The sequence below is a fragment of the Musa acuminata genome, chromosome BXJ3-3 (genome assembly GCF_036884655.1).
Source record: "Musa acuminata AAA Group cultivar baxijiao chromosome BXJ3-3, Cavendish_Baxijiao_AAA, whole genome shotgun sequence".
NCBI lineage: Eukaryota > Viridiplantae > Streptophyta > Magnoliopsida > Zingiberales > Musaceae > Musa > Musa acuminata.
In genome coordinates, this window is record NC_088351.1 from 22410925 (window position 1) to 22436696 (window position 25772).

At 36.4% G+C, this 25772-nt stretch overlaps 2 protein-coding genes across 3 annotated transcripts; both read left to right on the top strand.

Annotated features, from left to right (window-relative positions):
* Positions 1-19107: 19107 nt before the first annotated feature.
* LOC135585805 (probable polygalacturonase At1g80170) lies at positions 19108-23097 on the top strand. Of its 2 annotated transcripts, XM_065142621.1 has the most exons (9): positions 19108-19699; positions 20422-20553; positions 20677-20847; positions 20955-20975; positions 21083-21290; positions 21958-22039; positions 22112-22220; positions 22295-22411; positions 22494-23097. In XM_065142621.1, exons 1-9 carry the CDS (start codon positions 19325-19327, stop codon positions 22776-22778), a joined length of 1500 nt encoding a protein of 499 aa, XP_064998693.1. In that variant the 5' UTR covers positions 19108-19324; the 3' UTR covers positions 22779-23097. The 2 variants fall into 2 exon arrangements, with proteins under 2 accessions (XP_064998693.1, XP_064998694.1); XM_065142622.1 differs by lacking the exon at positions 20422-20553.
* Positions 23098-24143: 1046 nt separating this feature from the next.
* On the top strand, positions 24144-25170 carry LOC103978199 (protein LURP-one-related 5). The gene is made up of 2 exons (XM_009393912.3): positions 24144-24437; positions 24544-25170. The coding sequence occupies exons 1-2, from the start codon at positions 24210-24212 to the stop codon at positions 24988-24990; spliced, it is 675 nt and encodes a 224-aa protein (XP_009392187.2). The 5' UTR covers positions 24144-24209; the 3' UTR covers positions 24991-25170.
* The last annotated feature ends 602 nt before the right edge of the window (positions 25171-25772 follow it).

The window sequence follows — 25772 nt, forward strand, 5'->3', positions numbered from 1 at the left end:
TAACCTTCTAACACAGGTTCATCATCACCAAAACATAAACATAACCTGGAAGTACCTCTTAGATATCTTAATATCCATTTCACTACTGCCAAATGTTCCTTTCTAGGATTTGAGAGAAATCAACTGACAACTCCAATTGCATGAGCTATATCTGGCCTAGTATAAACTATCGCATACATCAAACTACCTACTGCAGATAAGTAAAGCACTCTGGACATTTCTTCTTTTTCTTTCTCACTTGTAGGATATTGTTTCGAACTAAGCTTGAAATGACCTGCAAGTGGGGAACAAACTGCTTTGGCTTTACTCATGTTGAATCTTTCAAGAACCTTTTCAATGTAAGTCTCCTGAGATAGCCAAATCTTCCTTTTCTTCCTATCACGAAGAATCTTCATGCCAAGTATTTGTTTCACCGATCCCAAGTCTTTCATGGCAAAAGACTTACTTGGCTCTCTTTTAAGCTTTCCAATTTTTCCAACATCATGGCCAACAATCAGCATATAATCAACATATAGCAGTAAAATAATAAAATCATCATATGAAAATTTCTTCATAAACACACAATGATCAGATGTGGTTCTATCATACCTTTGGCTCATCATAAAGGAATCAAACTTCTTATACCATTGTCTAGGTGCTTGTTTGAGTCCATATAAGCTTTTCTTAAGCTTACATACCAGATTTTCTTTTCCCTTGACTTTGAAACCTTTTGGTTGCTCCATGTAAATTTCTTCTTCTAAGTCACCATGAAGAAATGCTGTTTTTACATCAAGTTGCTCAACTTCTAAATTCAAGCGGGCAGCGAACAACTCGGATAGAGGACATTTTCACAACCAGAGAAAATATTTTTTCAAAGTCAATACCTTTCTTCTGACTGAATCCTTTCACAACTAGTCGTGCCTTGTATCTCTATTGTGAGTTATTATTTTCAGTCTTAAATTTGTAAACCCACTTATTCTTGAGAGCTTTCTTCTCTTTAGGCAACTTTACCAAGTCATAGGTGTGGTTCTTAAGCAGGGATCTCATCTCTTCTTGCATGGCTTTAACCCACTCATTCTTATTCTCATGTAGAATAGCTTCTTGGTAAGTTTCTGGCTCTCCCCCGTTAGTAAGCATAACATACTCATGTGGAGGATATCTGGTAAAGGGTTGTCGCTCTCTAGTGGATCTTCTCAATGGAATCTTAACTGGTGGTGGAGGTTCTTGTTCAGTTAGTTCAGCATCATCAACTGTAGGAGTATCATCACTTACATTCTCACCATGATCTTCTTATTCATCTCCCCTATGATCATCATGAACTATAGGTAAAGGAACTGGACCTAAACTCCAAGGAATATAAACAAAGGTTTCTGGGTTCTCAATATTATCACCATTATCAAACAATTGGTCTTCAAGAAACATAATATCTCTGCTTCTAATAATCTTCTTGTTCACTGAATCCCATAATCTGTACTCAAACTCTTCATGACCATATCCCAAGAAGATACATGCTTTTGCTTTACTATCAAGCTTGGACCTCTCATCTTTGGGAATATGAACAAATGCTTTACACCCAAAGACTCTCAAATGATTATAAGATATATCTTTTTCTCTCTATACTCTCTCTGGAACATCACCTTGCAGAGGAACTGATGGAGAAAGATTTATCAGGTCAACTGTAGTTCTCATAGCCTCTCCCCAAAATGACTTTGGTAACTTGGCGTGGGAAAACATACACCTAATCCTTTCTTCAATGATTCTGTTCATCCTTTCTGCCACACCGTTCTACTGAGGAGTTTTAGGAACTGTTTTCTCAAGCCTAATACCATGGAACCTGCAATAATTCTCAAAAGGACCCCTATATTCGCCACCATTATCTGATCGAATACACTTTAGTTTTTTGTCAATTTCTCTTTCAACACTGACATGAAACTCCTTAAAAACATCGAGTACCTGGTCTTTAGATTTCAAAGCAAAAGCCCACACTTTTCTAGAATGGTTATCAATAAAAGTAACAAAATAAAGAGCACCTCCAAGAGTTCTAGTTTGCATAGTACAAACATCAGTATGAACTAAATCAATAACATCTGATCTTCTAGATTATGGATATGTTTGAAATGCAACTCTCTGTGTTTTTCCAGCTAAGCAATGATCACAAGATTTAAGAGATGTACCTTGCAACTCTGGTAAGAACTGCTTTCTAGTAAGAGTTTGAAGTCCCTTCTCGCTGATATGTCCAAGCCTCTTATGCCAAAGATCTATACTTTCACCTTTTTGAATTGCATTAATCTCTCCTTTGTGTAGCTTAGCTTCCATGACATAAAAAGAGTTAATCTTATTTCCTTTTGCCACAATTAGAGAACCTTTAGTGAGTTTCCATTACTTTCACCAAAATAATGTGCAAAGCCCTCATCATCAAGTCTGCTTGTAGATATCAAGTTAAGACGAATATCTAGAACATACCTTACATATTTGAGTATCAATTTGCTCCCAATACTAGTCTCCAAGCTAATATCTCCAATATCCACAATCTTAGATGTATCACTATTTCCCATTCTAACATTACCAAAATCACCAGCAATGTAAGATCTAAAGAAATCACCATGAGAAGTAACATAAAATGAAGCACTAGAGTCAATTACCTAGTTACTGTCCTGAGCTACAAGACTGACACAACTGTCATCACAAACAATAGTGATATTACCTTCAACAGCAACTATATTGGTCTGTTTCTCATTTTTCTTCATTTCAATCTGTGATATTACACTCTTTCTTCATGTGACCTGGCCTATTCCAGTGAAAACATTTGATATCTCTTCTAGACTTAGATCTTCCTCTATATCCATGTGGATTTCTACTATGACTTCTTCCACGTTTTTCTTGTTTTTCAGTAACAAATGCACCAGAGGAAGATTCACCCTGTTCTTTCCTTCTGACATCTTCATTTAGTAAACTGTCTTTAACCATATCTATAGTTAGAGTTCCCTCTGGCGTGGAGTTGCAAATAGTCACCACATACATTTCCCAACTTTCTGGTAAAGAGCTGAGAAGTAATAATCCCTGCATCTCATCATCTATATTCATTTTCATAGCAACCAACTTGTTTGCAAGACTATGAAATAGGCTTATGTGCTCAACAATGTTACCTCTTTATACTTCAAATTTACAAGCCTTCTAAGGAGAGAAATTATATTTCCCATTGTCTTTTTCGCAAAGAGGTTTTCTAACCTTTGCCAAATAACATCAGCTTTGGTTTCATCTGAAATATGCTCATGCAAGTTTATATTCATCCATCTTCTAATATAGGTAATAGATTTTCTATGTTGAACTTCCCATTCTTCATCATCCATAGTAGAAAGTTTATCTTTAACCTTGATAGGCTTATACAAATCTTTGCAATATAGCAAATCTTCCATCAGACGCCTCCAAGTGGAATAATTTGGCGAGTTCAATTTAATTATACCATCTGACTGCTCCATTTCAATCACACAAGAAAACTAGCACCAAACAACCTGATGCTCTGATACCACTTGTTGGGAAAAACCTGTTAAAGCGGAATATTCTTTTCCCTCTTTGTGTATCAAAATAGGTTCCTCATCAAAATACCAACTTGATATCCAAATGTAAATATCAACCAACACAGCATAAACAATAGAGCAAATAATCAATCACACAGTGAGACCAAATCTTTTTAACGTGGAAAACCCAATGTGGGAAAAACCACGGGACCGTAGTCCACCTCAAACTTCCACTATCAATAATAATGATAACAGGTTTATGGTATGTCTTCTCTAGAATAACTAGAGGATCAGTATAACATCAAGAATATAGATCTTGGCTCTAGCATACCATCAGGATGGATCTCCTCAAAAGAGAATTCTAGGTCTCACAGAGTGGATATTGTAGGAAAGTACCTTAGAGAGAGTAAACTATATATCAACACCGTTAGGATTGTAGAGTTTGCTACATGCGTTAACTGTGCATACACACACTGCGCTCATACCAATTTTGCCCTTTCTCTCTTGAATTTTTTGATTTGGGCTTATGGCCCAAATTTGTCCAAGCCCACATATGGGCTGGACCCAACATTTATGAGGGAGGATTTCTCCTAACAGAACTACGAGATTTCCTCGTATAGTTGAAGAAATCTTAGCTGCTATTATGAGAAATCTTAACTGCTATCACATTGCAAGTGAGAGTTATGTCAAAATGAAAGTAATTATGCAGGATTGTTAAAACTATCATGTCAAAAACGATATTTATGTTATTAAACTTTGATTTGGTAGAGAATAATCGAGACACCTCAAGATTAAAAATTTTATCGATCTTAATAGCCTAATAGCTTACAATCTCTAGATCTTTCATTTTTCGGTGCTTATTGGATTATGTCTGAAATAAGCCAAGTACACCTATCTTAATAAAGATTATTCCAACGTGTTATGTCTTCCTTCTATAATATATTTACTCAATTCAACTTGTATATTATTATATAAGAAAAACTAATAAATCTTAAATGCTCATAATAACAAGATTCAAACTCGTAACCCTTTCCTTATTATATATAGTAGATAAATCCTGCTTCCCCATGGATATAAATCTCTTTCCTCTCTAATTTTGATTTTTTTATTTAGCTTAATCAAATGTGAGAATTTTTTGGAGAAAAATCAAGAAATTTAACATTAGAAAACTCTTCAATAACCAATTCAAGATTATCAAGACCTTTTCTTGTCCAACAAAAAAATTAAGTTAGATTTAAAAAATTATAAAAATGATTTAATTATAATATTCCTGAATTATTTCACTCAAGTATAAATCCTCATATAAATCCAAAGAATTTATATTTTTTTCTCACTCCCCTCTTAGACATCATAAAGAGAAACTCAGAAACACCTAATTATTTTTCATATTTTATTCCTCTTAACAAAACTAAAAAATATATAAGATATTTATAACATAATCAAATCCAAAGTTTTATAGTTATCTTTCGGATTCATTCTTGTAATTGTTAGGATCAAGAACGACACTAAGAGAGGGGGGTAAATTAGTGCAGCGGAAAAATAACGTCATACGATAAAAATTGATTTTGACGAAAACCAATTGTTTAACTCATATAAGTTTGCAAGTGAATAGAGAAGAGGGGATTAGATAGTTTACAATAAAGTAGAATGCAGTAAAGAGAATAAGTAGTAAGGAAAGAACACACCATAATTTATAGTGGTTCAGTCGTAGTGACCTACATCCACTTCTGATTACTCCTCTGTTGAGGTCACCGACATCCACTAAAGATTTTCCTTCAATAGGCGAAGACCAACCACCTCTATACAGTACTTTGTCCTTTTCACGGGTTTAGGAGATAACCCTTACTACTCACTCTTTACAAGTATTCCCTCACACACCTCCCTTAGGATTAACTCTAAGCACTAGGAGGAGGGAACTCAAAGTTTTGGCAGAGTTTACTCAGTTTTTTCCTCAAGAATTCTTACTACCTAAGTGGGGTATTTATATGCCCCAAATGGTTTAAAAAATGTAGTCAAAAATTTAAATTTTTGGGTCTTCCGAGTATGGGCGGTACCATCGCCTACAGCTTGATACTAGGCAATACCACTACCTGACACAATGTCACTAGGTGGTACCACAGCCCAATCTGACGGTACCACCGCCTGACATACTCAAAGCCTGAGTTTTTCGAATTTTCCAACTTACAAGCGGTTCCACCGCCTGTTCTGGTGGTACCACCGCTTGACCCAACTTTTGGGTCACTAAATGGGCCTCCCAATTAATCCAAATCAGTCCCAATTAAGGGTCAATTGGCCCCTAATTGGGTTAGTATGATCACACTAAAAGCTAACTCAATTAGCCCCCTAAATTACTTCTATCTTAGACAAATGATTACCAAGTATGAATCCTTTGTCTGACATGTCATTGGTTCATCCAGCACTCACCCGATCCTTTAGCGCATCATCCTCTCTTTCAGCGTATTGCTCAATCAACATGTTGACTCTCGTAACTTCCGATCTCCTTGGCACAATGTCTGATCCTTCGGCTCAATGCTAGAATTCATGGCACGAGCCTTCTATCGACACGTCGACCGATCCTCCGGTCTGACGTCCAATCTTCTAACATGTTCACTTCGGTCTAATATTTGATTCCTCTTGCTTTAATCAATTTATCTCTCTTTGATCGAAGCTAGTTCTGCGTTACTCAAAACGCAAATTAGATCATGAACTCATCAATTGATTTCAACATCAAAATCCGAGATTCAATAATCTCCCCATTTTTTATAATGATAACCAATTAATTGATGATAAAGTTTAAACTAAACTCCCCCTATCAATATGCCATATTGAAATAAGGCATCATTTAAATAAATGATGACCTTTTAGTCCAAGTTGAAACTATTTTAATCACATCATATGCAATACATCATATACATCATCATAATAAAATCATGAGTATTGCATGCATCATTTTAAAAGATAATATATATTTTTAAAATTATCATTACATGCATGATCGTCATACATAATTTAAAATTATCATTTTAGGTATAAAAAGCATGATTATCATCATACCTTCTCTTCCTTTGTCATCAACAAAAGGAGAAGTGTAACAAGCAAATTTTTAGATATGCAAATTAGTAAGATAGCAAGTTAGAACATACAAGCTAGCAAGTTTTAGAAATATGCAAGTTTAGTAATTCTTTACTTCTTTAGATGGGCAAGATAATGTTTTTTGCTTCTTTTTTTAGATATGTAAGCTAGCAATTTTTGCTTCCTTAACAATGTTCAAGCTAGCAAATTTAGCAAGTTTTATATCATTTTCGAACATACAAGCTAGCAATTTTGCTTTTTCTTGAATTGTGTAAGCTAGTAAATTTTGGTTCTTTTTTTAGATACGCACACTATCAACAATTTTATTTTTCTTTACGATACGCAAGCTAGTAAGTTTTTCTACCCCTATGTCATTGTCACAAGGAAATGGAAGGATACAATAGTACAAAATATTTCAATCATTACAAAGCATACAAGCCATAAATACAAAGAAATCATGTCATGAAAGATATAATATCAAAGATCATGAAAGATTAAGTCATCAATACTAAAGGATATGATTTATTTTGACAAATCTCCCTTTTAGTAAATAACAAAAAGAAACATCGAAGTTCAAAAATGTGATCTTGATTCATAGAAAAATCTCATGTATCAATATCGAGAAATCAAGATCATGATTTGGATAAAAAATAAATCTTAACCAATAAAGTTTTCTCATAAGAAATGCCAAGTCATCATCATTATCACGTTAGGCATGATACTAAATCAATAAATTTTCAAATCAATATTACTTGGGTATGCATGATACCAAAACATGGTTTCAAGTCTTCAATATATAACATATATAAATTTAAACCATTACATTTCATCTTTGCTTCATGCATGATACCAAAAATAAATCATTACTATGGGCATATCATACATGATACTCAAGCATTCATGATACATCATTTTGGGCACAACATTCAAGATTCTAAGACATTAAAATTTTTAAACATTTATCACTTCATGCATTAAATCAACATTTTGATCATGATACCAAATATTAAATCAACATTTTTAAGCAGTTATCACTTAATACATTAAATCAATATTTTGATCATAATACCAAACATTCATAATATGCATAATATAAATGTTTTAGGCATAATATACCAAACATTAAATTAACAAATCGACTCAAATTATCATTTTAGGCATAATATACATGATAATATACCAAACATTTATAATATACCAAACATTAAATCAATAGATCGACTCAAATTATCATTTTAGGCATAATTTATATGATTATCATCATACCTTCTCGCCCTTTATCATCAATAAAAAGGAGAAGTACAACTAGCAAATTTTTAGATATTTAAGCAAGTAAGATAGCAAGTTAGAATATGCAAGCTAACAAGTTTAGCAATTCTTTGCTTCTTGAGATGGGCAAATTTAAAGTTAAGCAAGATTACAATTTTAGCTTCTCTTTTTAGATATGCAAGCTAGCAATTTTTACTTCCTTTGCAATGTTCAAGCTAGCAAATTTAGCAAGTTTTATATCATTTTCGAACATACAAGCTAGCAATTTTGTTTTTTCTTGAATTGTGTAAGCTAATAATTTTTTGTTCTCTTTTGAGATGTGCACACTAGCAACAATTTTATTTTGTTTACGATACGCAAGCTAGCAAGTTTTTCTCCCCCCTATGTCATTATAAAAAAGAAAGGGAAAGATACAATAGTGTAAAATATTTCAATCATTACAAGACATACAAGCCATAAATACAAAGAAATCATGTCATGAAAGATATAATATCAAAGATCATGAAGGATTAAGTTATGAATACTAAAGGGCATAATTTATTTTGACAAATATCTCATTTAGTAAATAACAAAAAGAAACATGGGAGTTCAAAAATAAAATCTTGATTCATAGAAAAATCTGGTGTATCAAATATTGAGAAATCAAGATCATGATTTGGATAAAAAATAAATTTTAACCCATAAAGTTTTCTCATAAGAAATACGAAGTCATCATCATTATCACGTTGGGCATGATACTAAATCAATAAATTTTTAAATCAATATTACTTGGGTATGCATGATACCAAACATAATTTCAAGTCTTCAATAACATACATAATTTCAAACCATTATATTTCATCCTTGCTTCATGCATGATACAAAAAATAAATCATTACTATGGGCATATCATATATGATATTTAAGCATTCATGATACATCATTTTGGGCACAACATTCATGATGTTAAGACAATAAAATTTTTAAACATTTATCACTTGATGCATTAAATCAATATTTTGATCATGATACCAAACATTAAATCAACATTTTTAAGCATTTATCACTTCATGCATTAAATCAATATTTTGATCATGATACCAAACATTATAATATACATAATATTAATGTTTTAGGCATAATATACCAAACATTAAATCAATAGATCACCTCAAATTATCATTTGAGGCATAATATGCATGATAATATACCAAACATTCATAATATACCAAACATTAAATCAATATATCGACTCAAATTATCATTTTATGTATAATATGCATGATTATCATCATACATTCTCCTCCTTTATTATCAACAAAAAGGAGAAGTACAACTAGCAAATTTTTAGATATGCAAGCTAGTAAGATAGCAAGTTAGAACATGCAAGCTAGCAAGTTTTATAGATGTGTAAGTTTAGCAATTCTTTGCTCCTTGAGATGGGCAAATTTAAAGATAGGCAAGATAGCACTTTTTGCTTCTCTTTTGAGATATGCAAGCTAGCAATTTTTGCTTCCTTTGCAATATTCAAGCTAGCAAATTTAGTAAGTTTTTTATCATTTTTGAACATACAAGCTAGCAATTTTGCTTTTTCTTTTGAGATGTGCACACTAGCAACAATTTTATTTTTCTCTACGATGTTCACACTAGAAAGTTTTTCTCCCCCGATGTCATTGTCACAAGGAAAGGGTGCTAGGAATGAGTTGACACTAGGGGGGGGGGGGGGGGTGAATCAGTGCAATGGATAAAAACATCGGTTCAAAGAATTCTTTCGTTTGATTAAAATCGATTTTGGAAAAGATGTTAACTTGAAACACATTCGTAAGAGTGTGCAGCAAAAGTAATGAGGAGATAAAGTAGTTTATAGTAAAGTTAAATTGTTTAAAACGAAATGCAAACCAGTTTATAGTGGTTCGGTCATCATGACATATATTTACTTTACCGATTCCTCTTCCGTTGAGGCCACCGGCATCCACTAATGATCTTCTTTCAACGGGTGAAGATCAACTACCCTTTTACACCTCTCTTCTCCTTTTCACAAGTTTAGGAGACAACGTTTTATAAGCACTCACTCCTCTCTAAGTAGAATTCTAAACTCAAAACTAGAGGAGGGGATCACTCAAGTGATTGCAACAGCATTTTCCTACTTTTAATCTCTCTATACATATGTGTGTTAACAAGGGATGAAAGGAGTATTTATAGGCCTCAAGAGAATTCAAACTTGGAGCCTAAAAATGTCTTATCTCGGGTTTCTCGGGTCCTAGCGGTACCACCACCCAGTCTAGCAGTACCACCGCTTGATAGTCTCTTGGAGATTATGTCTAGGCAGTACCACTGCCTGACATAGTCTCGGAGATTGTGCCACGATGGTTTCACCTATTGGGTCACTATTTGGGCCTTTTCACTTGGCCCAACATAGCCCAAACTTAGGCCTAATTAGCCCATAATTGAGTTGGCCTAATTTCAACCAATTATATGCTAACTGTAAATTTTAAGGCATACACTAAGCTATGTCTGGTAAGTCTAGGTTTCATCCTTCGAGCTTACGGCGATCTTTCGGCGAACTTCCAATGATCTCTTGGCAATGTTCCAGCGGACTCCCAACAAGCTCCTGGACTTCACGACGATCTTCTTGGTGAGTTCCGATAAGCTTCTTTCGTAAGCTCCTGGACTTCTCAGTCAATTCTGATAGAACTTCCGATGAACATCTAGACTTCCGACGAGCTCTTGAACTCCCAACGAAGTCTCGTTCTTGACTCCGGGACTTTATTTTGCTTTATACCTTGATCACTATTGTAGTTAATCCTACACACTTAAAACCTAGTTCGATCTAGACAATTATTATAAAGTTTGAATTAAATGTTGTTCGACATGTTATTGGTTCATCGACGCTTCATCCGATTCTTCGGCGCATCGTCCTCTCTTGTGGCCTATTGCCCAATCGACAAGTTAGCCTCTACAACTCTAATTTTCTTGGTACAATTTTCACTCTTCTTGACCTGATGCCCGAACCCATGGCTCGAAGCTTTCTGCCGATCCTTCGGCTCGACATCCAATCTTCTGATATGTTTCTCTTTGGCCCAACATGATTCTTCCTTCTTTTAATTGTCTCTCTCTGATCGACACTTCCTGCGTCACTCAAAACACAGATCAAATTATAAATACTATCAATTGGTTTCATTATCAAAATTCGAGATTTAACAATCTCTCCCTTTTTGATAATGACAACCAATTGATGACGGAATTAACCTTAACTCTCCCTATCAATATGTAATATTGATATAACTTTGAATTCAAAATGAATTCAAGTCTAAGGCACTTTTAATCATTAATATTCGTAACATGTCATCATAAAATTATGCATAATCAAAATTTTAAAACATCATTCCATGCGCGATTGTCATCATAACTTCTCCCCCTTTGTCATTAGCAAAAAGAAGTGCATCTAGCCAGTTTTTAAGATATGCAAGTTTTACAACATACAAGCTAGCAAATTTTTTATCACTTTACAACATGCATAATTACTAAATCCTCATTAATTTTAAAGATGTGCAAGATTGTAAATTTTTATAACTTTGCATTTTTGCTTCTTAAGATAGGCAAGATAGCACTTTTGCTTTTCTTGATATCGCAAGCTAGTAATTCTTGGTGATGTTCAAGATAGCAAGTTCTTTCTTCACTTTTGAGAAGTGTAATTTTTTGCTTCCTTTACAAAGTGCAAGCTAGCAAAATTTTACATCATTTTATAGCATGCAAGCTAGTAATTAGGCAAGTGTTACTTTTCTTTGAAGTATGAAGGCTAGCAAGTTTTTGAAAAAGAATACAAGATAGTAAGCTAGCAAGATAGTAATGCATCATTTTAGAATATGCAAGCTAGTAAATTTTACTCCCCCTTTTTCATTGTCAAATATAATATTATAATTCTTTTCCCTTTACTTCAATCTTCAACAAAGATAAAGTATCATTCTTAATTCAATATGTTTGTGCATCATTATAGTTCCAAATTAAAATGTGCATAATTTTAAAATCTTACATTTCATCTTTACTTCATGCATGATACAACAAATAAATCAATCATCACTATAGGCATATCATACATGATACTCAAGCATTCATGATACAACATTTTATCAAAAAAAATCATAGTATTGCATATATCATTCCAAATCATAAGTATTTCATGCATAATTTCATATCATTACATTAAGAATATCAATAAAAATTTGGTGATGAGATATACTACATGAATACAAAAAAAAAATCATATTATGAAAGATAAGATCATGTGAGATTAAAAAAAAAAGACATGATTTATTTTAATAAATCTCTTTTTAAATAATCAAAAGAAAATCTTATGAGATCAAATAGTAAAAAATCTTTAAAAGAAAGTTTAAGTCATGAATTCTAAAAAAGATATTCTCTTTAGTAAATCGTAAAAAGAAATATAGGAGAAAAAGATTTCAATTCATGCATAAGAAATTTTATGATTCATATAGAAAATATCCTCTTTAATAAATGGTAAAAAGAAACATAGTAGAATAAAGAAGAGATATTGATTCACGTAAAAAAGAAGATATCTCAAGGGAAGATTCATAATTCGATTGGAAAAAATTCATTTAGATTCAAATCATCAAATCATCAAAATCTTTTTCATAGTCTAAGAGATTCATACAAATAGACTCATCAATCTCTTTTTGAAAACTTAATAAGATAGGGATTGAGAAGTTTTTAAGGGAAAAATGTATTTCCTTTTTTTGTTTCAACTTATGCGATTGATGCCCTTTTCTTTTATGCCAAATCCATTCATCATCGATGAAAACCGAAACATAAATTTTATCATCAAAACCATCATGAGCAATCACATTAAACATAAGACTTCTTTTAAACAAGCGATTTGATTTATCATTTTAATTCCAATGAAAATATATTTTCCTTTTTATGTGTTTCATTTTTTGTGATTGATTTATATACCAAAATCATCATGACCAATCATATTAAACATAAGACTTATATGCTCAAGTTTTTTTCGTATGAAAACCATCTATCATATTTAAAACCAAAAAGCAATACAAAATCATCAAGATACACATAATTGTTTCTTATAACATACAAGGAATTAATCTTATTTGATGTACAAGTATTATTACAAAACATGCAATTGTCATGATCAATATATATATATATATATATATATATATATATTGATCATGACAAGCACTAAGTAATTTCATGGTAAGAAAAAAGAGATTCTATTGAGTCGCTTACCTTGTTGACGAAAGCCGTCAAAGCGCAATTCGTCACCTTACCCTTATTGGTTTTCTCCTCGTCTTCGGATAAGCTTGATTCGTCCTTTGGCAACTTCTTCAGTTTTATGTACTTATCTTTGGAGTGACCCAGCTTCTTATGTTCATAGCAAGTAGTTGTGTTCTTTTTATGTTTGTTTTTATTCTTTGATTCTCGTTTTAAGAACTTTTTAAGCTTCATTATGAGAAGTTCAAGTTCATCATCACTTGAGCTTTCGCTCTAGTGATCTTCTTTTGTTCTAAGTGCAAAATCCTTCCTTATCTTTGAAAGGTTGTTCTCAAGTTTGTCATGTGCCACATAAGTTATTTCATAGGTCATCAATGACCCAATAAGTTCTTCAATTGGAAAATAGTTTAAATCCTTGGCTTCTTGATTTTGCCGTTACTTTAGGGTCCCAATTATTTGGAAGGGATCTCAATATTTTATTAACGAGTTCAAAATTCGAAAAAAATTTGCTAAGAGCTTTTAAGCCATTGACGATATCCGTAAAATGGGTATATATGTCAACAATGGTTTCACTTAACTTCATTTGAAATAGTTCAAAATCATGCATTAAAAGATTAACTTTCGAGTCTTTATCTCTATTAGTGCCTTCGTGTGTGATTTCGAGTGTGTGCCAAATCTCAAAAGTCGTTTCGCAAATAGAAACCCGATTGAATTCATTTTTGTCTAAGGTACAAAATAGAGCATTCATAGCTCTAGCATTTAAAGAAAAAGTCTTCTTCTCTAACTTATTCCAATCGTTCATTGGAAGAGAAGATTTTTGAAAACTAAATTCGACTATATTCCATAAATCGAGATTCAACGAAGGCAAGAAAACTCTCATTCGAGTTTTCTAATATGTATAGTCCGTCCCATTGAACATGAGAGGATGAATAATAGAAAAGCTCTCTTGAAAGTCGAAAAGAATCATTTCTCATGGGTGTTAAACCAAATGAGAAATAACGTGGCTCTGATACCAACTATTAGAAATGAGTCGGCACTAAGATGGGGGGGTGAATTAGTGTAGCGGATAAAAATGTCGGTTCAAAAAATTCTTTTGTTCGATTAAAATCAATTTCAGAAAAGATGATAACTTGAAATACGTTTGTAAGAGTGTGCAGCAAAAGTAACGAAAAGGTAAAGCAGCTTGCAGTAAAGGTAAATTGCTCAAAACGAAATGCAAACTAGTTTATAGTGGTTCGATTGTCGTGACCTATGTCCACTCCACTAATTACTCTTCCGTTGAGGCTATCGGCATCCACTAACGATCTTCTTTTAACAAACGAAGATCAACTACACTTTTACACCCCTCTTCTCATTTTCACAGGTTTAGGAGATAACCTTTTACGAGCATTCACTCCTCCCTAAATAGAATTCTAAACTTAGAACTAAAGGAGGGGATCTCTTAAATGATTGCAATAGTGTTTTCCTACTTTTAAGCTCTTTATGCTTATGTGTATTAACTAGGGATGAGAGGGGTATTTATAGGCCTCAAGTGGATTTAAACTTAGAGCCTAAAAAGGTCTCATCCCGGATTTCCTGGGTCATAGCGGTACCACTGCCTATACTAGGTAGTACCATCGCCTACAGTACTGACACTAGGTGGTATCACCGCTCAGTCTGGCGGTACCATCGCCTGACACAGTCTCGGAGACTATGCTACGACGGTTCCACTTGTTGGGTCACTATTTGAGCCTTTTCACTTGGCCGAACATAGCCCAAACATGGGCCTAATTGGTCCCTAATTGAGTTGGCCCAGTTCTGACCTAATTATGTTCTAACTATGAATTTTAAGGCATACACTAAGCTAAGTCCGACAAGTCTAGGTTTCTTTCGAAGAGCTTCCGGCGAACTTCTAACGAACTTCCAATGATATTTCAATAATGTTCCAGCGGACTCCCGGTAAGCTTTTGGACTTCAGGACGATCTTCTTGGCGAGTTCCGACAAGCTTCTTTGGCAAGCTCCTGGACTTCTCGGTCAATTCCAACAGAACTTTCAATGAACGTTCGGACTTCCGATGAACTCTAGAACTCCCAACGAAGTCTCGTTCTTGACTCCGAGACTTCATTTTGCTTTATGCCTTGATCGCTATCATAGTTAATCCTGCAAACTTAAAACCTACTTCGATCTAGACAATTATTACAAAGTTTGAATCAAATATTGTCTGGCATGTCATTAGTTCATCGACGCTTCGTCTGATTCTTCCACTCATCATCCTCTCTTAAGGCCTATTGTCCAATCTGCCAGTTGACCTCCGCAACTCCGATTTTCTTGGTGTAATTTGCTAGTCATAAGTGCCCAGCAAGCCAATCACGTGAGTGATGGCACGTGTGACTTGATACAGAATCTTTTTGCTTATTATATTTTGGCGTATATCACTTTATAACTATTGCATAAATGCATATATATTGTGATGTCCTTGGATTTGTGCAATGGGAATCGGATCGTGATGAGATCACGATAATGAGATCGATTCACCTTTAAACACATATCCTAAATAATCCCGGTCATAGGTTACTCGAGAGGGACATCGTGATAACCGGATAAACTGGTGTGCTGTATACCCGTCCATATGATGGATGCAGCTGGTCTCATAGTTGCTCGTGTAGGGACACTAGGGATACAGTACAGGTGCTCATTGGAGAATGAGTTCACTGATTGATCCGCTTACGGAATGCTGGATGGTTGATGATGCCTTATTGTCAGACAACGATTCCGTAGTCCTAGTGGTGTATCTGGTTCTTAGACTTGAGACACCAAGGATGTCCTGTATGAGTGCTCCGCTCTTTGATACCAGACTTATAGGTTTGGCTGTTCCCAGATCTAGTACAGCTGGTCATTGGGAGTGGTAGTCGACCTTACGAGGGCTATTGAGTGTCGATAGAGGATCATCCACTCTCGGTATCATGAGAGGAATATCCCATGTGTTCTTGCTCAGACAAATCCCTGGCCAGGGTCATTCGGGTTGAGAGAGAAAGAGTTCTCCGGGAGAATCCGATTAGAGCGAGATTCGAGTAGAAACCGTATGGGTCTGACAGCACCATGCTCGATATACGGTCTCTGGGATATTAGATGGATGAGGGACTATAGGTACATGGTAACTGAGGACAGACAGGTCCAATGGATTGGATTCCCCTGTATCGTCTGGGGACTACGGCGTAGTGGCCTAGTACTTCCGTAGTCGATGAGTCGAGTGAATTATTACAGAGATAATAATTCACTGAGTTAGAAGGAGTTCTGACAGGTATGACTCACGGCCAGCTCGATATTGGGCCTAGAGGGTCACACACATATGGTAGGCATTGCGATGAGTAGAGGTTCGGATATGAGATATCCGACGGAGCCCTTGTCTTATTGGATGCAGATCCAATACCCACTAGGGAAAGGACCCATTAGGGTTTTGACACGGGATCTCTATAAATAGGAGGGATTCACAGCCTCATAGGCTAGAGTCTTTGCTTGCCCTTCCTATTCTCCTCTCCCTCTCCACCTCAGAGTAGGCCTGGAGTTTTGAGGAGCGTCGTCGCAACCCTGCTGTGTGGATCACCGCTAGAGAGGAGGACGCTTGACCTCCTTCACCCTCTCCTAAGGATCTGCAAGGAAACAGGGATATACGATCTCCCTAGGTAACACAATCAATATACGCAGTTTTGTGTTTTGCGGATTTTTGCGCACCAATCTTCGCACGACGACGAACATCTTTTTGGGAATCGGGGATTTTTGTTTTCTTGTTCTTCCGCTGCGCATATGATGTCGCCCCCCTACTGATTTCCCAACATAATTTTCACTCTTTTTGGCCCGAAGCCTGAACCCATGGCTCGAAGCCTTCTGTTGATACGTCGACCGATCCTTCGGCTCGACGTCCAATCTTCTGATATGTTTCTCTCCAGCCCAACATGATTCTTCCTGCTTTTAATTATCTCTTCCTAATCGAAGCTTCCTGTATCACTCAAAATGTAGATCGAATTATAAATACTATCAATTAGTTTTATCATCAAAATTCGAGATTCAACAAAGGGAAGGATACAATAGTGTAAAATATTTCAATCATTACAAGACATACAAGTCATAAATACAAAGATATGATGTCATGAAATATATAATATCAAATATCATGAAGGATTAAGTCATGAATATTAAATGGCATAATTTATTTTGATAAATATCCCTTTTAGTAAATAACAAAAAGAAACATTGGAGTTCAAAAACAAGATCTTGATTCATACAAAAATCTCATGTATCAAATATTGAGAAATTAATATCATAATTTGGATAAAAAATAAATCTTAACCCATAAAGTTTTCTTGTAAGAAATGCCAAGTCATCATCATTATCATGTTGGGCATGATACTAAATCAATACATTTTTAAATCAATATTACTTGGATATGCATGATATCAAAACATGGTTTCAAGTCTTCAATATATAACATGCATAATTTCAAACCATTACATTTCATCCTTGCTTCATGCATGATAACAAAGATAAATCATTAATATGAGCATATCATATATAATACTCAATCATTCATAATACATCATTTTAGGCACAACATTCATGATGCTAAGACATTAAAATTTTTAAGCATTTATCACTTCATGCATTAAATCAACATTTTGATCATGATACCAAATATTAAATCAATATTTTTAAACATTTATCACTTCATGCATTAAATCAACATTTTGAAATATTTATCACTTCATGCATTAAACAAAGAAGGAGATAAAATTTGCTTGCTTGCATGATGTAAAACTTGCTAAAAGTGCTATATTACAAATCTCAAGAGAAGCAATATTTATTAGCTTGCACATTTCAAGAAGATACAAAAACATGATATCTTGCACTTCTCAAAAGAGAAGAAAGAATTCGCTAGCTTGTATATTCTAAAGTGATGAAAAATTTGTTAAATAGCTAGGCTTTCATATCTCTAAAACTTGATAGTTGTACCTCTCATTTTTGTTGATGACAAAGGGGGAGAAGATATGATGATATGAGAATCATACATGGTAGGATGTAATATATTTTGATATTTTAATATCATGATGATTTGAAATATTTATGATGATGACAGCCTCGAAGACTGAGTTTTTCAAGTTTTCCAACCCACAAGCGGTTCCATCACTTGTTCTAGCGACGTCACCACCTGACCCAACTTTTGGGTGATTGAATGAGCCTCCCAATGAGCCCAAATCAATCTCAATTAATGCCCAATTGGTCCCTAATTGAGTTAGCATGATTACTCCAAAAGCTAACTCAATTAGCCCCCTAAACTACTTCGATCTTAGGCAAATGATTATAAAGCATGAATTCTTTGTCTGGCATGTCATTGGTTCATCTGGCGCTCGTCCAATCTTTCGACGCATCATCCTCTCCTTAGGCATATTGCTCAATCGGCATGTTGACTCCCGCAACTTTCAATCTCCTTAGTGCAATATTCGATACTTCGGCCTAATGCCCGAATTCATGGCATGAAGCCTTCTGCCAACACGTCGATCGATCCTCCGGCTCGACGTCCAATCTTCTGACATGTTCACTCCGACCCAATGTCCGATTCTTCCTGGTTTAATCAATTTGTCTCTCCTTGATCGAAGCTAGTCCTACATCACTCAAAACACATATTAGATCACAAACTCATTAACTGAGTTCAACATCAAAATTGGAGATTCAACGGTAATAACATTCCTTATCCTCGTGACACCATCTATATGAATCTCAAAATATTTATAAATCTTTCTTGTGGACTTATTCTCATGGCAATATTTCGGTGAATAGTTTTTGAAATTTTAAAATGCTCACTAGAAATGAGACAACGCTTGTGCAAGTGTTTGATTTTGCTCTTTCTTATTAAGACCTTTTTTTTTTACTAAAATAAAAAAAAGATTTACTCGACGTAGAAGATGAGAACAATAGTTTCAAATCGAGTGCTGCCACGTGTCATAAAAGTGCTATCCCGCAACAACGTTGCAGATGCACCGACCTCATTCAATTCGTGGGGGAAGCAGAGGAGACGAGACGAGGAGCAGAGACCGGTCATCCTCAACTTAATCGAGCGTCATCGTGATGGGCCGAATCAAGCGGCGAATCAATCGTTTTCCACGCGGCGGTGCACTTGCGTCCGATGCTCCTCATCTATCATCCGTCCGTCGATCCACGCACCGAGTACGGATCCCATCCCCTCCCCATCTGCGCAACTTCGTCGACGTAACTGCCCATATTGATGGGTCTCTTCCGCCCGATGGAGTACCTGCCTGAGCTAATTTACAGAACGGATGTTCTTTCCTCCCTTGGCTCGCTACCCCTCACAACCGCAGAAATCCCATCCCGACCCGAAGTTGTGGTGGTGGTGGCCATGGTGGATGATCAATATGTTATTTTTGTCCGGAACAGATCATCTAGCAAAGACGCCACCTCTCGATCTGTTATTGTCGCAATCCTCCTCTTGTTGTACCCAATCATGATCGGTCGCGCAAAAGGACTACCGGAGTCGTCCTCGCTCATACAACTTCCCCGCTCGGCAGACCACAAGACAAAGGTCGTCATCTCTGTGACTGAATTCGGAGCCAAAGGCAATGGATTCGACGACGACACCCTGGTATGTATGTTCTTATCTAAAATCTAGAATGATGCGTTTAATCTGAAACTCAACCTAGCTAGCTAGACAATCGATAGATTTCACAGAAATTATTGATCGATTGTTTTCTTTTCCGCCGATTCTCCAGCAATTGTTTTCCTATAGATTAATATATAGGTAGCTTTGGTAGTTCGGAGGAGTGAAAAGGAAAATGCCCAATTCTGTGATTTCTACTAAAAAGGACTTCCATTCGTTCGTTCATTCGTCGACAGTCAGTAAGGAACCGACGATTGATTCAGGAAGCAGCAATACGCAAGAAATTTACTAATGCCTTGATTGGATGGTAAGCCAAGATGATTCTCCACTGCGTGAACGGTGGAAAAAAGAAGGGTAGGCTACACGCGATAACAGGAAAAACCATTACATTGAATCTCGCTAAACACAATACGAAAAACAGAGGAAGTCCTTACATCAATTTGAACATCTTATTCCGACAATGCGCACACTAAGACAATAAATAAGACAAGTTTGATATTTTGTCTTCTTTAAGATGAAAGAGGATATGGGAGCTCCTCTATATGCATTTCAGGTGTTTGATGAAACTAAACTGAATCAGTTCTGCAAAGCTCATATATTCTCATTAAAATGTTCTTCAATAAGTTTTTGGTCTCTTGTCATCTTTACTTGAGATTCCAAATACATTCAAATGGCTTTTATTAATTACACTTTCTGTTGAATATTAGGCCTTGAAGTATGCATGGGACTATGCTTGTTCTTCACCACTGCATGTAGAAATTAAGTTTCCTGCAAGAAGAGTTTATTTGATCAAGCCAATTAACTTAGCCGGCCCTTGTAACTCAAAGATTACAGTGTCGGTAGGTCTCTGGGTTTGGAAAGTGGTACTGCCACAGGGTTTTCTTTTCTTTCTTTTGTTTTTTGTTTTTTTTTTTGTTTTCCTTGTCGAATGACTTGACTAATTTGGTGCCTTCTGTACGTAGATCTCAGGAACTATAATTGCTCCTTCAGATCCTGACATTTGGGATGGGCTTGATCCTCGTAAGTGGATTTACTTCCATGGGATTAAACAAATAGTAGTACGCGGTGGTGGAACCCTAGACGGCAAGGGACAGAACTGGTGGTCACGATCTTGCAAAAGGAACACCACATATGTAACATATACATTCCTTTCTCGCTCATAATATTAGTTTGCTTGGTTGATGCATGCATTTGTTACTTAGACAAGAGAACCTAAATCTATTTCATATTATATATGCAGCCTTGCCGACACGCCCCAACGGTTAGTTCCTCTTCGATTCCATTGGATTTGCGAAGTTGGTAGCATCCCTTGCGCTAATTCGCTTACCTTTTCACTAGAAAAGAGCAATCACATTTATGATGATGCAGGCAATTACTTTTCATCGGAGCAAGCACGTTGCCATCCGTGATTTGACTGTATTGAATGGTCAACAGATGCATATTGCATTCACCTCATGTTCTCATGTTCGTGCATCTAGGTTGAAGGTGACTGCACCTGCTGAGAGCCCTAACACTGATGGAATCCATATAAGTGGATCCATTGCCACCTTGGTTGAGGACAGCACTATAAGGGCAGGTCCGTTCCACTATGTCTATTTGCAGTGTTACCTTCTTCTGCTTTTTTTTTTTTTTTTCCCTTTCCTTTTCTGTTCATCTTCGAGTTTCTCGCCTTTCAGATGGTACATCGAAAGACCAAACGTTTTCAATAGCATATATTCCATTTTTTATTCTGGGTTAAAATTGATCGGACATATTATTGTTCTGTTATGAATAATTAGCATGATATTCCATCCAGATATTTGAACGGCGCATCTGTCTTGAGTTGCGTGCATTGGGCTGTCCTATACTGTCTTGAATAGCTTAGCTTTCGTGCTCTGATTCATCCATTGTTGAAGTTTTGTGTTGATCCTAAGTTGAGTTTTGCTAATTCACAAGCCATTACCATGCATTAGGTGTAAAGGAGAAAAATCATAAGTCGAATATTGTCAACTGATATAAATAAGTACTGATCGATAAACAAATTATCAACTACTAGGAGTCAGTGTAAACAGAACATTTATCGTGCTCATTGGCGAACTCACGGCCTCAGTGAACCTTTTATCTTAATATTCTTTTCCAATAATGAGGTATGTTATATTTTCAACCAACAATTATTGTCCGTAGTATTATCGTGTTTATTTTCTTTTAAACATCATGTCATTGACCACCCGCTGGCAAACGCAGCACTTATATTTTCATTTCAGGGGATGACTGCATCTCCATCGTCGGCAATTCTTCGAATGTCCGAGTGATAAATATCATCTGTGGACCTGGTCATGGTATTAGGTAAGATCAGAAAAAGTAGCTTGCCATATTTCAGTGTCAAACATTTCATTGTTACTTGATACTTGCCATCAGTATCGGAAGTCTTGGCAAATCAAATTCTTATTCCCAAGTACATGATGTAAAAGTGGAGAATAGCTTGATTTCAAACACCGAAAATGGTGTAAGGATCAAGACATGGCAGGTAGCCTCCTGGTCCTTCTGACTTGTATGCAAATAAGTATTCAGCATTGAAACATGTATTACGTTACTGAATAGGGTGGTAGTGGTTATGCTCGCAAAATAGTTTTCCGTGGTATCCGGATGAGCAATGTTTCCAACCCAATAATAATCGATCAGTACTACTGCGATTCTTCACGTCAGTGCCAAAATCAGGTATGGGAATCTGAGTTTCAAATTTTTTGCATATTATGATTCAAAGAAACTAGTGATGAAGATTGATGTTCGATGAATGCAGACGTCTGCTGTGAAGGTGCATCAGATTTCTTTCATTGAAATTAAGGGAACATCGACAACAAAGGATGCAATAAAATTTTCTTGCAGCGACAGTTCTCCATGTGAGAAAATATATCTACAGGACATTAACATGTCACTGGAATCCGGCGGCAATGCATCGGCTTATTGTTGGAAAGCATCAGGCTTCAGTTCTGGTTTGGTGAATCCACCTTCTTGTCTGACGAGAGCTGTCGTCGGTCTCATCAATCAGAATGTTGGTTCGAGCAAGAAAGTGGATGTTGCATAGGGAATGTTTTGATCATTACAGCATTGAAGGGAAAATCTAATTCATCCATATATGTTTGTTTATAAAAAGAAAAACACATTTAATTTGCTGTAAAAGTCCTCAAAGAAAAGAATACACATGGAATGCACCCCAAATAACTTGACCATTCAAGCAAACGAATTCTTCATTCTTTCTCTTTTTCTGCTTATATATATCAGAGCAATTGGTCGGGAGTTATTTCTTGTGTATTTAAATGCTACAGTGACATGTATTTTATCAACTCTAAATATAGGAGGCAGAGAAAGCGGATCTAATTTGGCTGCATCTCGTAATTTGGACAGAATAACGAGGTTTGATTTCGATGGGAAAGTATTAACACCTAACAATGTATCAAGAGCTATGAGCTTTTCATTCTGTATAACGGAGGGATCATACCATTCCATTTTTTTTCTTTTTTAGAAAATGGTAATCATAATGAAAGAACCTTTTTTGTATTTCGTATACTAATAGATTTCACTTTTTATATAGAGAGAAAGAAAAAAAAAAAAAAGAGGGTCATAAATGAGGCATTTGCTGTGGAAGAGAAAGGTGTGGCTGGAGAAAGTGAACGAACTAGTTCTCCGACCTCATAGAAATTTCAACGTCAGTATATATCGAGGATCTACATGGTTGACCAACGAATAAAAAAAAAAGATCATGTTTTTTTATTATGATATCATATAAAGAATTTAAATTATTTACCTTGACTTACATGTTTCATTATGCATTTAAATAATAAATAATTTGATTTGATAGTGATATATCTATTAAAGATTAAAAGTTTAAAATCTCATTTCATATATTTTAAAAATATTAAATAGTCTAATCTCATTTAATTTTTTTTTAAAAAAATCATAAATAATTTAAATCTACTTACGACATTGAGTTTTTGGTTGTCGAGGATTTTTGAATTTTTGTAAGATCATATTTAATTTTGTGGATTCAACGGACACATCGTTACACGAGGTGTATCCACGTGATCTTGGATTCACACATCCACGCCATTCCCGTGGGATGCCCTCCTCGTCGAACAGCTACCTCACGTGCAAGTGCAGCCTGTACAAGGCGGCAAGCCCGCGCGGGCATGTGGAGATGAATGGTGGACCGTATGATCTCCAACGCGGTGAATAAAGGGGCCGTGGTTGCGTTGGAGAAACCATAGAAAAAAGATCAAAGAGATGAAACCATATCGTGAGCGGTGTGTTGATGCTGATGGCAGGGGTCGGTCACCGTACCACACATCTCGAAACATCGACACCACACACTTGTGCTTACTCCCTTCCCCGTCCTTTCCTGTTTTCTGGATCATATAATTGATCGTTTGTGAGTAGATACCCTTACCTCCCCCCCCCCCCCCCCCCCCCCCTTGCGCTTCTGAATCCAGAGCCACCTCCCGACACGCTTGCTCGCGCCATGGTGGCGATAGTTGGAGAGAGATTTTGCAGCGAGGAGGAACGGGAGTTGACGGTCCGGAAGACATCCCTCTTCTTTCCTGGAGACGGATTCGCCGTCTACGACCACATAACCGGAGATTTGGTCTTCCGGGTGGACACCTATGCCCGAGGCGGACCCGCTTTCGCCGACCAGCCGCTTCTGCTCATGGATCCATCCGGTGATCCCATCCTTACTCTCCGCCGCAAGGTAGGTGCACGGGTAATCAATCCCCTCGATTAACTCTTCGCCCTCACTCCTCCTCTACTTCTTGTGTGCGATCATATGGGGGTTTCTTCTTGCGAGACGCCTGCAGTGGCCGAGCTTGCATCACCGGTGGGAGGCATTCCTGGGGGAGAGGAGCGAGGGGCAGAAGCCGCTGTTCGCGGTGCGGAGGTCCTCCATTTTCGGCAGCGACCGAAGTGGCTTTGCGGTGGAAGTGCACTCCTGCGGCGGTTCGGAGGAGGAGGGGGAGGACGAGGAAGAGGAGGAGTACCGCATCGAAGGGTCCTTCCCGAAGCGGTGCTGCCGCGTGTTCTACGAGAGTGGTGGAGGGGGGAAAGGAGCGGTGGTGATGGTGGCGGAGATTAAGCGTAAGGTAGACGCATGCTCCCACGTTGTGCTGGGGAGGGATGTGTTCTCTCTCTGCCTTGGGCCTCGCTGCGACGCAGCGTTTGCTATGGGTCTCATCATAGTACTCGACCGGATAAGCGGCGACGATGACGACGTAATCGACGATGCAATGGCCAGCCCGTCGCCATGATAAAGCAGCCAAAGCCAGCCGAGCATTAACGAGCTATAATTATTAGAGTGGGCGTAATAAATTCCTGATTGATTTCTCCGAAACTCCGTTGTTAGTGCTATTTTGATTTCTGTCGCAAAAATATGTGAAACAAACTTAGACTTTTTTCTCTTTCTCCTCTATAATAGTCGGTTAATATTATCTTTTTTGGTCTGTTATATATATATATATATATATATATATATATATATATATATAATTGGTGTAAGAGGTAGTCAAGGCAATCCATAGGCACTAGTAGCCGACCTGACGTGTCGCTTAAGGTAGCCAAGTGATACCAATTATGTCAAATGTAGTTACGGGATGGACAGATGATATTGACCGCATGGGTTGATTAGAAGAGTCTCGCTCGTACAAACCAGTTACGTCAACGTCTGCACTCGTAAATAATACTTAATTATTTCTTGTGTTGAATGGCAACGTGTGCATGCATGGAAGATTTTTTACAGCTGGTTGTATCCCTCCACCTGAGAAATCTTCTCTACAGTGTCTCCAAAATGGGTCATAGCCCGAGATATATATATATATATATATATATATATATATATATATATATATATATATATATATATATATATATATATATATATATATATGTATATCCATAAATTGAGATTCAACGAAAGCAAGAAAACTCTCATTCGAGTTTTTCAATATGTGTAGTCCGTCTCATTGAATATGGAAGGACGAATGAGAGAGTGGTCCTCTTGAAAACAAAAAAGAGTCATTTCTCTTGGGTGTTA